Source organism: Varroa jacobsoni, unplaced genomic scaffold (assembly GCF_002532875.2).
Source record: "Varroa jacobsoni isolate VJ856 unplaced genomic scaffold, vjacob_1.0 scaffold_1290, whole genome shotgun sequence".
Classification (NCBI taxonomy): Eukaryota; Metazoa; Arthropoda; class Arachnida; order Mesostigmata; family Varroidae; genus Varroa; species Varroa jacobsoni.
In genome coordinates this window covers 71098-87474 of record NW_019214192.1, presented here as the reverse complement: position 1 = coordinate 87474, position 16377 = coordinate 71098, and the positions used below count along the sequence as shown (strand labels likewise).

At 40.0% G+C, this 16377-nt stretch overlaps 1 protein-coding gene and 1 long non-coding RNA gene across 5 annotated transcripts; one reads left to right on the top strand and one right to left on the bottom strand.

The window, feature by feature from the left end:
• Positions 1-1895: 1895 nt before the first annotated feature.
• LOC111268464 (transmembrane ascorbate-dependent reductase CYB561) lies at positions 1896-12477 on the top strand. 4 transcript variants are annotated; one of them, XM_022847479.2, is made up of 6 exons: positions 1896-2215; positions 2375-2467; positions 2957-3206; positions 9107-9310; positions 10020-10183; positions 10466-12477. In XM_022847479.2, the coding sequence occupies exons 2-6, from the start codon at positions 2463-2465 to the stop codon at positions 10656-10658; spliced, it is 816 nt and encodes a 271-aa protein (XP_022703214.1). In that variant the 5' UTR covers positions 1896-2215; positions 2375-2462; the 3' UTR covers positions 10659-12477. The 4 variants fall into 4 exon arrangements, with proteins under 4 accessions (XP_022703214.1, XP_022703215.1, XP_022703216.1 ...); XM_022847480.2 differs by having other exon boundaries at positions 1899-2215; positions 2375-2553; XM_022847481.2 differs by lacking the exons at positions 1896-2215; positions 2375-2467 and adding an exon at positions 2566-2675.
• Positions 12478-13028: 551 nt separating this feature from the next.
• LOC111268465 (uncharacterized) lies at positions 13029-15474 on the bottom strand. The gene is made up of 3 exons (XR_002685251.2): positions 15146-15474; positions 14624-14747; positions 13029-14437 (listed from the first exon to the last, which is right to left on the bottom strand). It is a non-coding gene; the product is annotated as an uncharacterized LOC111268465 (long non-coding RNA).
• Positions 15475-16377: the final 903 nt, after the last annotated feature.

Sequence of the window (16377 nt, the reverse complement as noted above, 5' to 3'; positions counted from 1 at the left end):
TATATAGTATAGTATGTTGTGATAATTAGATATTTAGAGGAATTTTGCACACACGCGCTTGCAAACTTCTCGTGTTCATCTTTTCGACTTCACCTACCGTTACCTCATTGGGGGAGAATAACCAAGTCAGTTTCTACTGTCGTTTTTGGTTCATGTTTTAACGGTCGGCAAAAAGTTGTGCCGGCCTTTTTCAGTTGAGGTAATTAACTCGTCATTGCTTCCTACAGCCACGTCTCCGCGTTATGGCCATGTTCACATATATTGCCACAAGCTAGTTTGGTTTTTCTGTTTGTTTCCTCCTCCTCTGTCGTTCTGATTGCATTTGTGTAAGCACATGATATATGGTGGCCAATGTGGAAATCTCTTAGAGGGCTTATTAAGGTTATGGCCATGATAATAATAAGCATTCAATAATGAGCAGAGCACGCGTCCTAATTATACCAAAAAGAACCGTGACAACTTAAACGAATGAGCGTGCTAACCGCATAGAGGTGATGGCTGGTAAATGATTATGTATTAGTATTCCATCTGAGTTGTCACGTTACAGCCGATGCTCTTTTTTTTTTGGTGTCGTGCTTCTTATGGTGTTTGGTTGACGGCTGGTGTTCAAAATGAAGTGGCATTGGCCGCATCAAGAATAATCTGGTACCACCCTAGGACCATAGAGACAATTATTTGCAAACCTGTCCGACGACGCACCAATCTAAATGTGGCGGCATTTTCGAATTTGTTTATCTCGTTCATTATCACAGGACCCTCAGCATTATAGCTTCAACTGCGGGAGCTACACTACACGAAGTAAGCCTAGCAGTGGATGCTCGTTTGATGTGGCCCTGTGCAAGATTATAGCGCACACAACATTTACAAATATGTCTCTTCATTAACCGCGTCGGACTTTTACTCTGCCCTCTGTGTGTTTCCGTTGTGTTGCCCCCCGAACGCAAATGCAGAAACTGTCTTTTAGCAAACTTTAGGAAGACTACGAGGGCAGCTTCATCCTCGATGCCAATGTATGTCGCGCATTTATCCGAAGTGCCGCATCTGTATGTGCGTGTAGTAGAATGGAAGGCATTATAGGAGCCCGATTTATATATATAGAAGCACTGGCTGCCGGCTATTGGAGTTGCCAGCCTTTTATGCTTTTATGCCCGTACGCAAACACACACGCGCACACAGACATCTCTATGCTGGAGGCATGTCATTGATGTCTAAGCAAGATATGATGGATGGCATAGACGGCTGCGGTAGTTGCTAGTACCCTCATGCCCTCGGGCGTTGCTCAGTTTCGGAATAGCAACAAACTATGGATGCGAATGACCAGTTCTGACGGAATCCATGTTTTTCTGCCCCCGTTTCGTCCAACACGACTGATACAGTAGCAGTTACATCGGAACTTATTCCATTAGCCCACTTTCTGTCACGTAGATACGTATCCAAGTGGCTATAAAGTTCTTCAGCGGCTGTTGAACGCAGTCAACTCTACGCTGCCGTCTGTTTATCTGTGCCTCCTCATGCGATTCGCCCAGGACGTCAAATTGTTAGCTCCTGTTGCCAGTGCAGTTGCCCTTATAGAAAAGAGATAATACTTTTGACGCTATTTACATGTTGCAAAGTCGGCCTGATACCGAGTACACGGCCGTCGGCCTCGGAAGCCAGCTGATGCGCCAAACAGCAATGGACAAAGTGAGGCAAAAAAGCATAAACGCACGGATATGTGAGTGTGCGTCCGAACGCTTAATCACAGAAAATAGAGGTGCGGCAAAGATGACTACGGCGGCGGACTAATCATAGCTAGCTTAACTCGGCGTGACGTTCTAGCTAGCAAGAACCATGGCTGTCTTGATAACTGGCAACAAACTCAGAACGTTGACGATAGCTTAGAACATTGGTTATATTGGCACGTTAACTGCGACATCGGCAGCTGAGTTCCATAACCTAACGCTTAGTTAAGAGCATAATGTAACGTAGATGACGAACTTACGCATACAGGATAGGCGCGTAGAGATAGAAAGACAGTAAAAGTGCGACATGTGTTGCCCATCACGCTGACGGAGGAACCAAAGCCGGTGGTCCTTGTAGAATTCATTGTTGGCCTATGGTTACCACCACCTGCTCGTACAAAAACCGAGTCGAACATGTAGAAATCGGCTGTATTCGGCGATTACTTCTATTCCGTATAAATGCTTCATGCATAGTGCATGCGTGAATTCAACAGGTATCGTACGCTTGCACTGATGTTTAGAGATATGAAAAAGATTAGTGTATCAATTGTGGACTTGTACTACGACATAGTTGCGCTCATGTTTTATGCTTCCATCGTTGCGCTATGGGAGGTTGGTTACCCGTTATACGATAACAATCTGTTGGCTTCTAGGGTCGAATAACTGATACCAACGAGCCCTTCAGACCAGCCGAAACAGCAGGAAAAGTCATTTGCTTATAGACTAGCAGCCGGAATCGCTATGTGGTACGAAAGTTTACAGTCTACACGTAACGACTATACGACCCGAGAGGAATCGCTGCTGTCGCCAAGACGGAGTGGTACTATAGACGGTAGACAAACCAGTCTCTTTTACGTATCAATTTTGTGTTAGCAGTGCTAATGGCAATATTAACCTGTAGTAATTAAGGCAGTCAGCCAAACCATTCGTCTACCCTCGAATCGTGATAGAATGGTAGTTTTCAATTAGGTGACATCGGTTTAAGTACATTTTCTATATCTGTATCGATTTTCATGCAAAAAGAACATTTCATGTGGTTGGCTCGACTTGTAACAAACGAAAAAAGAAGACTGAATAATGCTTACAAGTAACCTCTGTGGACGGAAAAACAGGTGCTTGAGGGCACATTGTGATGGCCGTAACAATCACGTTCTATTTAGCTCTGTTTATTGTTAATTTGTTTTAATAGCAATAATAGTAATAGCTGAATTGATTTCTGTTGTCGATTTTCATAGGAAAACCTCATCTCATCGCGAGATGGAGCCGATGGAGGAAAAAGAGGGCGGATGCTGTTCGGGATTCGTGTCCTGCCTGCTCGGCCTGGCATTGTTCTCGAGCCAGCTAATCATCTTCGGCGTTGTTGCGCTCACTGTTTACTGGGTATTCAAATTCCGAGGTGGTATCGATATCGAAAAGGACCCGCTCCTTCAGTTCAACTTGCACATCATCCTCATGATTATCGGGTTCGTGTTCTTCTGTGGCCAGGTACGTTAACGAAGATCTTTAGTAAAATGTCTGAGTAGTCTGTGATGATGAAAATGAAATAATTCTATCGGATGTGGCGTTTCCTTAACGCCTTACTATTATATATACATTAGCTTTGTCAGCGTTTACCAATACATAATTTAACCTACAATCTGACACAAAAAATGTATCGGCGGAGTATGTGATGCTTAACAGCATTTTAGAAATTAGCCTTACAAGTCAGTTGCTATCGTGAGTGGTACTCTTTACGACTGATAATAAAGAATCGCTTCGTATCGTTATCAGTGTAATGTTCTCCTTGAGAAGAAGGCTTACAATTTTGTTCGAACTAATTGGAGGAATGGCATCTATGTGCTACGCTCCTGTGACTACCTGAATCCCTGTCGAGTAATAGCTGCCTACTCCGGTAGCGGTGCCTTTTCTTCAGCGCTGAGGGTTATGGGTGTAAGCTAAAAATTTACTCGACTAGACCGTTCAAGCGAACTGTTGCCACGGAAAAATATTACACCAGTATGGTCATCCGGCTTCCCTATCTCGTAGCATAAGATGGCCCTCACGACTATTTACTGTTTCTCAAAAAAAAAAAAAAGAAAAAGGAAGAAAAAGACCTATGGTATTATAGTTCATATGATCCTGCAAGGTGGGACTATATGAATCATTCATGATTTTCAGCAAAGCTAGAGGAAGAATATTCGATTTCCAAGAAACAGCTATAATCACAGCTGTGTATGACGATACTTTGTAATGATTTACGGCCAGCTTAACTGGGTGAAAACGTGATCAAATGCTCTATCTTACCGTATCTTGTCATGAGGTTTTCCTACGTCGAAAGGCACCAAAATACTAAAACATCTAGGAACATTATTCTATAAGTGTGGAGTAACTGTAGTAGTACGTGCACCATTTTTCCGGAACCAAGCTGACCATGATTCTGGTATAGAGAATTATCTATAAATAAATATGCCATTATATAAATGTTCGAAAATGCAAGCCCATCTTATTTTAACCCATAATGCCATAAAACCAAAGTGATCCTGTACTTGTAATCTAACGAAATGATCTCCATTGAATAAAATTCGCTTTTAGTTTGCTTTGAACGCAACGAAACTGTGCTAAAAAAACTAGTGGCTTACTTTGCCTCCTTACATTTAAGCAAACTTTTGCAATTCAAAGGCAAAATCTGTAATAACAATAGTAACACTATTGAAGTTTCGTAGCATTTCTATGCGTACGTAAAAATGCATGCTTAATATTTTGATTTTTTTCTATTGGACAAATTTATATAGCCCATATTTGCCCCGTTACATTCAAGGCGCCTCAAAAAACTATAGACAATTTAATAAACCAATTCGTCTGTTCTAGCAGTTCACCGTTGGAGATCTGCGGAAATTGACATCATATCAATGAGTCAATACGGCCACTCGCTTTGTAGGAACTTCACTAACTGATTGGAATTACCCAAGTCCTCAGTACTGAATATATTAGGTGCAAATTTCCGCAATATTCCACAGCTTCCTTCCGAGTTATCACTCGTGACTTGGAAAGCTTCATAAGTTGCCGAATCCCATAGCCGGCAAAGGTCTATGTCAGTGAAAAGTGAATGTGTTCAAATGAGACCGACTCATTCTGCGACCTCAGCAGCAGTATGTGAAATCTTAGATGTAACTATCAACCCATAACAATCAGAGTCATAAACCGAAAGTGAGAGAGACTTATACCATATAGAAACGAAAAGTAAAAAATGAAGGAAAATGCTTATTATACCCAAGTTCATATATCTTATTATGTTGAACTTATGGGTCTAAGAAGTGCTCTCTATGGAATAGTTTGGTCAAGGAAAAACGAGGAACAACGGACCACCGAGTACATTACGGAGCTCCACGCTTTTTTCAATGTAAAAAACTATATGAGATCAATTTGTTTTATATGCTACCCTTATAGATTTACATAATGCTATATATCGAAATGTTTAAAATAATTGAGAAACTAGTCTATAGTTTCTAGATAAAAAAAACATTCGCCAGTTCCTCCTTTTGCTAAAAGTTTCAGCCCGTCATTGTCGACGTAGGCTTGCGCGTTTCGCCGCTAGTATCATCATCTACCGCTATAAAAACAATTTTATATCTTCGAATAGCATTTGTACTCTTTCTGCGTTTTTCGCTACTTCCGCTGTCCGTATTTCTTGACCATAAGGCCACCGAAGCAAGGAAGCCGCCTCAAATCTCCTCTTCTCTGTGTCTCTCTCTTCCTGCGTTTTTTTTTTGATACGTTCTCCCTGTAGACTATTGCTTCGCGTATGCTCTTGCATAACTGCGGTTTCTATGGCATACACAGTACCATCTATGGGAAAATAGTTTTGCTAGGTTCTAATAAGAGCTGTATTACGCTGCTCCGTGATTCTCGCATATTTTATTGGCGGACGTCAAAAGAGCTTTTTGCGGCTGACGGTTCTTGGTTATTTACTCTGTGCGCTCACTATCGCATTGCTTGTCAGTGCTACCTCCGTTTGTCTAGCCACATTTGTCTGTCTAAAAATTTATGGCGCCACGTAGTGCTATGGGTATCGCCAGGCTATCGTTCGTCCCCCAACTCGCGAATATACATTTATATATAGGGCAGCAATATACATTACTGTAGTCATTTATGTGACTATTATGGTTTACCGATGCCAATGCTATTGTTAGTTTGTACCACGGTTATGTCATATGACTGAATGTCAGCAATGCTTTTGACGGCTACACGTCGCAGTTTAAGAAAACCATAGACTCATTCAAGGTTTCCACGCGGAGCGTGCAAATCAAAGCATTGGGTAACAGGTAGTTTGAGTATAAGAAACCAGTGATCGTTCCCTACTTACCTACTCTTTTATTGGACAAGGCTTTACACAGTTTACAATTTATTTACAAAGGACCTATGTCAACTGCTGAAGTGCTTTATTGTATGCACTTTAATATTTTAAAGGGTTTAATTATAAGAAAAAAGTAAACGGGGTAATGCCCAAAGCTCGTCAAAGTCTATCGGACTCTCTGTTGGACGATTATCTCATATATGGCCACCATAACACCCGCATCCTTCTTGCACTAGGTGAAAATGAAGCAATTATATCAATAGGTACAATCAGCCGCGTGAATTCCCACGTTAGCCTGCATTATGTCGTGTATAACTCAAACATATCACCTTTCTTATTCACGTATATTGTAGGACGTGGAAAAGGACGAGTTGATGCCTCCATAGCAGCTGAACACGACAGACACATGACTTGCTACGGCTGATTCATTAGGACATCGTCACGACAGGTCCAGAAAAAGCAATCATTTCCGCGGCATTGTAATTTTAATTGCAATTAATACTTACTGTTTTTGTTTTGGAATACGCTGAGCCGGAGCCTTTGTAAGCGTTGGTCGTAGAAGCTTTGCTTGAGCCAATGCCTGCGTTGTATATGACCCCTACTGCTCCTTTTCTATTCTAACCAAATGGACCCTACAGTCGATTTTTTTTCAGGGGAGGCTCCATTCTTGAATTGGGGAGGCCGCTTCACTTTAACAGAATGAATTAAGACATCACCGTAAAAAGAGGGCACGCGGCCTGAAACTGTAGCCTCTTCTGCTCTTTGTTAACTTTACCCTTAGTCATTCAGGCACAAAATGATTTCCCCTGTTAGACCAGCTGCGACAAAAGCAAAAACGAATTTCACTTTAGCTAGTGGTTAGTTAGAGTCATATTTTTTCATCAATATATATTTGCCGCTTCTTAAACCTTGGCTTCATGAGGGCAGTCACTGTAGTGGTGCTTGATTGATTATGCTGAGTCTACCTTTAAGCTGAATAATTGGCAACAAATATAGACCCGGGTAGTTACAACTGAGTGCTGAGAGTATTGCTCTGCACTAAATAGTGTATACGTGTATGAGCCCTCCGTGTTTCGACTTATGTTTGTGTGTACTGCCATTAGACAAAGCACATGGACCTTGGCGGAAATACTGTGCTAGTATTAGCAACACGAAGAGAATTGCCATCTCACAGTTAAGTCGCTGCGAAAATATAGATATAGTTAGTTTTCTTCGGCAGCAGGTCGATTATTTTTGCTTTGCTTGAACGCGTTAAAACAAGACGATTGTTCTCCAATTATAGCATTTACTTTCTCGTATCTTTGCTGTAATGTGGCGTTAAGATCATATGTATCGGGATCTTATGTTCGTTGTGCTTGCCACTTATTCGCCCATGTGTTTACAGCCAGCTTTAATGAGCACCGGTTACTGGTTTTTGTAGCACAAGTGTTTGATTTTCCAGCTTGACGCTGCCAAAAATGAGGCTGCATCACCTGCCGGAACAGGAAGTGGGTATTTGTACGTCTGCGTAGCAGGATCACTAACATAGAATTCGTTGGCGGCAGGTTGTTAACTGGGCGAGCGAGGTCGTTGATGGCGTCGTCTGTGTTGCAAATAACAGGAATCGTAATAATATAATGCAGATATTAAAGCACATTAGGAAATGTATTTGCAAATCGTTTTGTCAGTGATTACCGCCATTTAGGGAGTTCGCTTCATATATTACCACCTTCCTTAGTTTGCATCGGACTCCAACGAATACTTTGAATGTTAAATAGTGAGTTCTAATCTTTGAAACAGAAATTAAACCGCTAGTTTAATTAACTAATATGTCGGGAGTATTGTTATTTGAGAGTGCGACGCTAATGCGGTACTGCCAAATCAATTTTATTATCCAGATATAAACAGAATTTATTCCGTTCTTGTGTGCTACACCCTCGTAAGCCCTGTACTTTAAAATCAATGGACAACTCGTTTTTTAGTTAAAAACAGTTGATCGAGCCATTTACATTCGGGATGATTATGGCAAAAACTTATACTGTGTTTAGTGTTTTGACTCGCGCCTTTACCGCACTTTGTAGAATGTTTTCAAGCGCGTCCGTCGTTGTCGTCATAGCTTCCCATTACCTAAACTGAAAAGGAGTGAGCCGAAACAGACTTGTCGGCAGCGGCAGGAAAAGAGCGTTTCTAGATGTAATTGAGTTTGCGCTCAGAGGAACAAAAGCTAACAACGACTGAGTCGATTGAAAGAAGGAAGACTCGACTGTCTCTGACCGTCGGTCGGTCTGCTAAATCGTCCTTTTAGGCTTTAGTTCGCAAAGATCCCGAAGGACTACTGGGGCTAGTAAGAGGCCTGGGGTGTGGGAGACGGAGAAGAAGAGAGAAGCGGAGAAACTCTAACGAAACGAGCAAGTGCAAAGCATTAAGCTTCGTAAGCTCTCTGAAGACCTTCATACCTACAAGACCCCGAATGCAACCTGGCCGGTCCTGAAAAGCAACTGTCATGTGATCCCCCGGTAACTGTGAGGAGCAATACTTTCAGAGAATTAAGGGTTACATATTCTGCCTTTAAACCGGCACTGCGATTCTGTAGTTCGTAAAGATTAATTACATATCAAATTGATCAACAAATCGCGATAGTCTGAATGATATGATGTGGGTAATATGGCACCTAACGTCGTCATATGGGCTTCGATGACAGGGCACTTGTCTACATTTTGTAGACTCGTTACAGACCCGGTGTCGATTTACCGTGGCCGAAGTGCGTGTGGAAGATAGCGATACCTTTTTACGTATTACGCACTATCTGTTCAACAAATATATTCTAACAAGTCATGCTCAAACAGCACGAACAATGTTTTAATTCTATGTGACATATATGTATCCCCTACGGGCAGAACATGTAAAGGCAGCCGTAACTTTTTCGTTGCTCCGCTGCGTCGCCCTGTCGAATGCATTTGTGTCGATATGTTGCACTTCTCCTAACTCGTTCTTCTTATTTTCCATGCAACGGCGGCCTGCGTTACAACCTCGCCGGCCTCTCTGCGCTGTTTGATCTTGTCTTACATCGCAGGCAATACTTTCCTTTCGCGTATTTGACTGCTGCAAGCGATCGTACGCACGATTCGTTCACCTGCTGCTTCAGTTGCTGGGAACAGCATGCATCACAGTAGGCTTCTATGTGACTTTTATGCACACTCATAATCAGGCTGTAGCGCACTTTCGTTCAGTGCATACCTGGCTCGCGTTAGCAACCTGCGGACTCTTCGTTTTTCAGGTAATATAACGTAATACATGATAAGATAACAGGATGAATTATTTCGAAATGGCACTCTTGCGTAGATATACGATTCGAAGTTACTACAGAACGAGCGTCGAAGCTATTGCCGCGGGCAACTACGGGAAATTCGACCAGACAACTAAGCAAAAAAAATCCGTACATTATTAGTAGTTTAATTTATTTGCTGATTTCGCTCCACGCATACTGATTTAGGATCATGAGTTTCTCAGGTTTTTAAAACAAAGCGTTTTGATCGTGGCATTTTGTAGTTTTAGCTAGTACGTCGTCTCTTCCCGACGGAAATAGACGTTTCCCGTAGATACCAGGTTTCAGCAATACATACATAGATCAATACGATCTAAATTTGTAAAAACCAGATCTGGGCAAACCAAAACCACCAAGACCAAAAAACTGGGCAGATTATCATTATTTCTGTGATTCACAAAATTTGCTCAATTCGACATGGTTTTCAAATGAATTTCTCAAGGGGCGCAATCGGATAATGTATATAGCCTTCGTCCTAAATGTTTCGAATTTTAAATTTGACATCGCTGTTGGACATTTGATCCTCATTTTATAAATGAAAGTTAGTCGATTTCTCGCGGCACCTGAAAACCAAACTAAGCATTCTTATGTTTTTCTGGGTTTTGAATTTTTTTTGTCCCGGATGGTACTTTGTCATGATTTAATTTATGAATTTTTGCAGCTGGTGTTCGCTTTGTTCTGCTTCGTGTTACTGCTGTGCTGCCGTCGACGATCGTTCTCGCTTCGTCAACGATTGGTGCCGGTTCACGCTTCGTGTGGACTAGTCATTTTTGCGATGTTTGCTTGTACTGCCATTACAGGATTCATCGAGGCTCAGAGTGATCAGTAAGTTGACATAATCAGATCATCAAACCACTTGATCTTAATTTTAATTTCATTTTCAACACAAAAAATAGAATCAATTTTTATCTTTGCTTATTTTTATAACTACACTATGCAAATTTCAAGTTTGGATTGAGCACGGGAGTCGATGGTTGCCCCTTTACAGATTGATGGCGAACTCATTTGAAGGACCTGGAAAATATTTACAAGCTTAAAGTATCATCGAAGTTATCTGTATGTATTGAAATTGCGGTCGAAATTTTGTATATGTGTTTGAACTTCCAGAATTATTCTCCCGGCAAGCTATAATCAGACTGCTGAAAACATCCTTTCGCTGATTCCCGGCAGCCCAAAAGAACAGTCGGATTTAATAGTAAAGATGCTTTCGTGCGGACTTCTTGCCCTCGTTGTACTTCTGCCAACCATCACCAATACAAGCATTCGCGGCGGGCGTGGCGTATTCTACCGCACCAACTAGCCTATCTGGCCCCACAGTGCCTTACACATCAACTATATGTGCACCTGTTTTTTTTCTGCGTCTTTGGCCTGAACGTGGAAGCAGCCTGCTCAATCAAAGCGATGCTTGCTACAGCTAGTGAAGATCAATGATGTGCTGAGGATTGTAGCGGACGATACTCTCAGACTTCCTTTGCTACCATGAACATCGCCGACCAACGCATAGAAATCGGTCATGAGAATACACTTTCGATATCTTTGACAACATCGGTCTTGCTAAAGAGACGATATGTTGTACTGCATATTGAAGACCACGTGAGAGCGTCAATTAAAAAGTGTAGTTACATCTTATTTTTTAACGAAAAAAAAAAAGAAGTTAGCGAACAGTACTTGCTAATTGATTAAAAAAAATTAAAAAAAACCTGATAACCGAAAATTATTATGATTTTGGATAATTTTCCTTATCTTGCTGGCGTGGCTAAATAATGTTACAAACGAGACACATTAATAGAGCTCTATTCGCAGCGTAGGACGATTGGACTCCATGTGGTACCGCCGAAAATGCTGAAGAATCGTGTTGAATATTGAGGTATAGACAGAAGAGAATAGAATAAAAACAAACAGGAGGACAGCTTTCACTGAGAGTACCTTGAGTAGTAGCAGCAGCAGCAGCAGCAGATAATAACTGTGTTTACGATGATATTAACAGTCGTATTGATAATATGACCAATGATGCGTTCGTCTCCTTTAATAAAGTGAGAAAAACAGAACCAAACGCAGGGACTCTTTCGGTAAATGATTTAATAATTATACGAAACTCTTTGAAAAATTCTCACATTTTAAATATTATTCGAGAATTGTTGCTGAATAGAAAGTATTATATTCATTTTTTTTCAATAGCGATTAACAATCACATCACTCTCTGATTGATGTTAATTAGTATTCAAAATACGGTAGCAGCACGAGGAGAAAGTTACTGAAATACTAGATAAAGAGAAGAAACTTTATGATAACTAATACAATGGCAATTAGCAGCAACACATATGAAAGTCAAAGGGGTTTATAGTGAAAATAAAGAGGAACTAGCCCGATAGAAAAAGATACCAATTGAACGTATGAGTGTAACTGTATGATTTAGGAAAAGCACGTGTTTTAATGACAGTATTTCACAGAGGCTAACAGATCACAGCGTATGGTTGTGCGTGTGTCGAGACGATACATGGTACGCGAATGACTAATAAATGATATGACATTAACGGCGAGTACTCTGATGAAGATGAAAAACGCGCTGAACAAGCAGTGGAAACAATTGGTATTAGAGTAGAAAAATATGGATGGAAGCAAATGGCAGGTGGTGACGACGATTCGGGAACTAAGTTATCAAATAAGTCACAATCTCTACGGTCTCTAGTAAATCCACGCGTAACGATAAGAGACTGCAAAAAAAAAAAAGAAAAAAAAAAACCGAAAAAGAGAGCATGATCTATCAAGTTCATACGAGATGAGGCTGATTTCGTGAAGCTGGAAGAGCTTCGAAAAACGAGACCACAATAGTAATATTCATAACAATACTTGACAAAAACGTGTATCCTGTACATACAGCGGTATGAATAATTATTACGGTAACTACTATAATAACAACTGAAGTTGTTATTATTATAATAATATTTTAAAATAATGACCGCCAAGAAAAAAGGAAATGTAATTCTGTAACGAATTCCCCAAGTATTGCAAAAATAAGCTACAGCAGTGAATATGATGATAAATCAGTAAAAAAAAAAAACTGTGAGCAGCATTGTATAATGAATAATAAAAATGGAATATCGGTACTTCAATGTTAAGCGTTGTTAGGGATTCATTCGCGTCGTGTGTATGGGCCCTTGAACACAGGGCGGTGACTATGTAGTTTATTGATCTACGTTACAGCAGTGCATGATAGGTCACCTAACGCTGAGTCTGTTATGTTTATAATATAATATATGCCCAAAAAATGTTTAGTCACAATGAACCATTAATTAACCTATTAAATATAGCACTACATACATTATAGCACAAGTGACGCATGTTATACCGCCAAGATTCGATAGTTGAGGATCTTGGGAATCTGTATTTTTTTTTCAAAGCGGCTCGAAAAAACGATACGCTAGGAAAGTTCATGTCACTTTAGGATCATAAGGAAGTAGATTTTTTTTTCCAACAGAATTCTAGAAGAAGACATTTAAGCATCAACAAGTGCTGGTTCATGTTTAGGTAAAATGCATTTTATAACTTGAATAATTTCGCCACTTAAAATTTAGCAATAAAAATGTGGCAGAAACTTGAACATTAAAACTTGATAAAATGTAAAAAGACAACAAAGTTAACAGGAGGAACGGAAGGAGAAAAAACAGAATTTTGGTTCGAACACCACGTGAGGATAAGGGTACGCTTTTATTGCGAGGTAAGTGTAAATATATTAAATACGGTTGGCTGACAGCATATTTTTATATCTAGAGAGAATGGTGCTGCTGTATGGGTCCAACTGTACCGCCTATTGGTAGAGCAGACCTTTGTAGCCTCCGTTCTAGAAACTCTAGCAACGTTTAACTTTAAGGAACCTTATATATATAAATCTTAATGTACAGTCCATTTATTTACTTTTTATCGTATCTCAAACTTCTCCAGTAGCTGAAACTTCTACATTGATACACCAGTCAATTAAAATATATACGTTCATTAAATGTAATGCTTGGAATGGCTACGATCAAGTTTTCCAATTACTGTTCAGCCAAATAGCATACAGAATAATGGCCAAACTAGTGTTGTTGTCACACAGGCTTTTCGAGCTCATTTTCTTTTATAGTCGCTAAACATTAATAAGACACTATTAATCACTGATTTTAAGGCTTCGATAAGACCCGCAACGATTATGAGAAAGGTTTGTGGCTACAAATACATCTGCAAATCTGAAAAACAGCATGTTTAGTCGAAACGACCTTCTTCATTCAACAGTTCAAGGATACGCTGGCCAGTCAAGATACTTTTTTCTGCAATTGTATACTTCGCCAAGCTGTACGAGATCAATAAACGCTTGATATACATTGCGCACTTGAAAAAGCTAGAGGTGATGGCAGCCATCGAGGAACTCCGGAGGAACAAAGCTGACGATCCCGATTTGATTCACAACGAGCATTTATAATAGACCCTTTCCCATCACCAAGCTAGACGTCTTCTTTATATATATATATATATATGTGTATATCATTTGTTCGAGAAATGGCCGTTTTGCGTAGAATGACGAAAACTGTGATATCCTTAAATTGGAGTCTTTTATATGAAGGGGCATAGCTAAAAATGCTGTAATTGCGAACTTCTATCCTGGTTCGCAAACGCTTATGCCTGGTAGGAGCGCGGCTTGCCATTGCAACAGTTCACTTACTCTAGTAGTTCTATATACCTAAAAAAATGTAGAACAGCCCTAACAGTCGTGCGGCAGCACCTGTACACAGTATATGTTAGCTCGCAATGCACATTTGCCACGGCTCTTAGAAATGTTGAGTTTTTATTCTCAAAACGTCGTGGAAGTATTTAGAAAAGTAAAGCCGTCTATACCCGAGGTAAAGGAAATCGTTCTGCACGGCAAGGTGGTTGAGCTCGACCTGGACAAATAATAACGGCGATCCAAAGCAGTTACATCAATTCCAGCAGTTACAAATGATCTTCGATTCGAAGGGACACCTATTAGTCGTTTACGATTTTGTCTTACTACGGGTCGGCATCATCTCCAGCAACTATTGGTGACCTTAAAGAGATCAATCTAACCTGAAAAAGAAATTAATCAAACCTAAGAGTATTTTGGGTCTCAATATCTCAGATAGAAATGGATTCGTTTTTGCTCTGTGAGACACAGTAATTTTTAAGAAATTGAAGCGACGGTTCGCTTCGAACAAAATACAGGCCTAAAAACAGTTCACTAGGGAATATAAATTAAAAAGTTACGACGCATACCCGGATTTCTACAGAGCTGGTGCAATAACGAATTGCGCTTGAAGAGAGTGGAAGAAGCACACAACGTGTTGGAACTCGATTCGCAGTTCACAGATTTCTCCATATTGTCTCTCAAACATGGTCACTACGCTTGAGGGGAAGATTATAACCGTTAACGATGCAGTCTCTCTGCCCTGCTTTCGTTTTCATTATCGCGTTTGTGACTAGTGCAGTACATTCATGTTTTAGTATGATTCATATTTTCTTAAGTCGGCTTCTACTGAATATATTTATAGAATAGCTTTTATGTAAAGTTGTCTATGCAATACAACCGGTCATCATCACACAACTTAGTTGTTATGTTTAATACTGCTTTATAGATATATTATCAAATTTACATATTATTATTTATAAAACAAACCTATTTATAACAGCAAACCGAAGCTTGACACACTATAATAAAGACGCCATTATTTACGTCAAGATCTCAAGCATATAACACATAGATAACTCTCTTTACTTGCTCATAATTTACGTACTTACAGCAAGAGGTGAAGTAGAAGAAACCAAGCAATCACTATTTGTTTTAAATCCCAGACTGTTTACATGAACACTTTTACATATATATATATATATCATTTGGTGTGTCCGTTATCAAGGTATCGTGTACGAGTCGACAGCTTCGCGCAGGAACGAAGCCTAGAGGCTCTCGGGCCATTCTTTGCTGTAACGTCAATAACCGGCTAAACATCCGTTGCGGATTCTCTCTAGTATACCCTTGGACACTTCGAACAGCCTGAGGCGAACAACCAAGATTGATGAACGCATTGCGTTTTTCATACCATATTACAGGACTGTATGTACTATACACATTGGTCTTGCAATAATTACGTAATAAATAACGTAACAGTTTGCTGACTTAATTAACACACATATCGGTTCTACCTGAGGTTTGAAAGAAATTTGTTTGCAAAGATCATTCATTCGAGAAACAATTCTATTTAGTTATGCGAACAAATGCAAACGCATCGAGTAGTAAGGCACGATGCGGTGTACGCAGCGACCAGCAGCAGTGGTAAAAACATATTCGTTTTTATGTTATTTTTTATGTTATTACAGTTATGAATACTTTTCCACAGTCAAGCAGTGACGCACTTATTTAAATAGAAAACAAACAGAAATTGGTCCGCAGAAACTGCGAGCTGGACCATTTGAGAGGTAAAACAGGATACATAATAATAGACTATTCATACCTGCAAACCTCTGTTAAGGAACTACATTAAAAAAGATGCGGTAACTCGCATGAAATAGATTGTTTAAAGATTTTTCTCTCTGTGAGCAAACCTTACTAGGAAACCATTGAAGATAAATAAAAATTCGCTATTAACGCGGTTCCATAGACGCACAACAACAGCCACTTCAAAAAGCGTACAGAATACTTACATGCTCAAACTTGAAGATGCCCATTGATTGAATTTCGTTAGTTATTTTTCTCATTATGTGAAATAAATTTGACAAAATTGTACAAAAGAAAAGTCCAAGTCGGGTTTAGCGACGGCGCTGAATCGAGAACTTTCATCACGCCCATCCATGCCATTATCCCTTAATTCAAAAAAGGACTTGCCTAAAAGGTCTGTGACTAGAGGGCCGTCCTAAATGTTCCAAGTGCGTCGACCAATACTGCTATCACGTATCGTTTCTGAATGTCTATATTTTTTTTTGAAGAGATAAAAGACGGATGCATTACGTGTATCAGACGCCACTTCACATAGCAC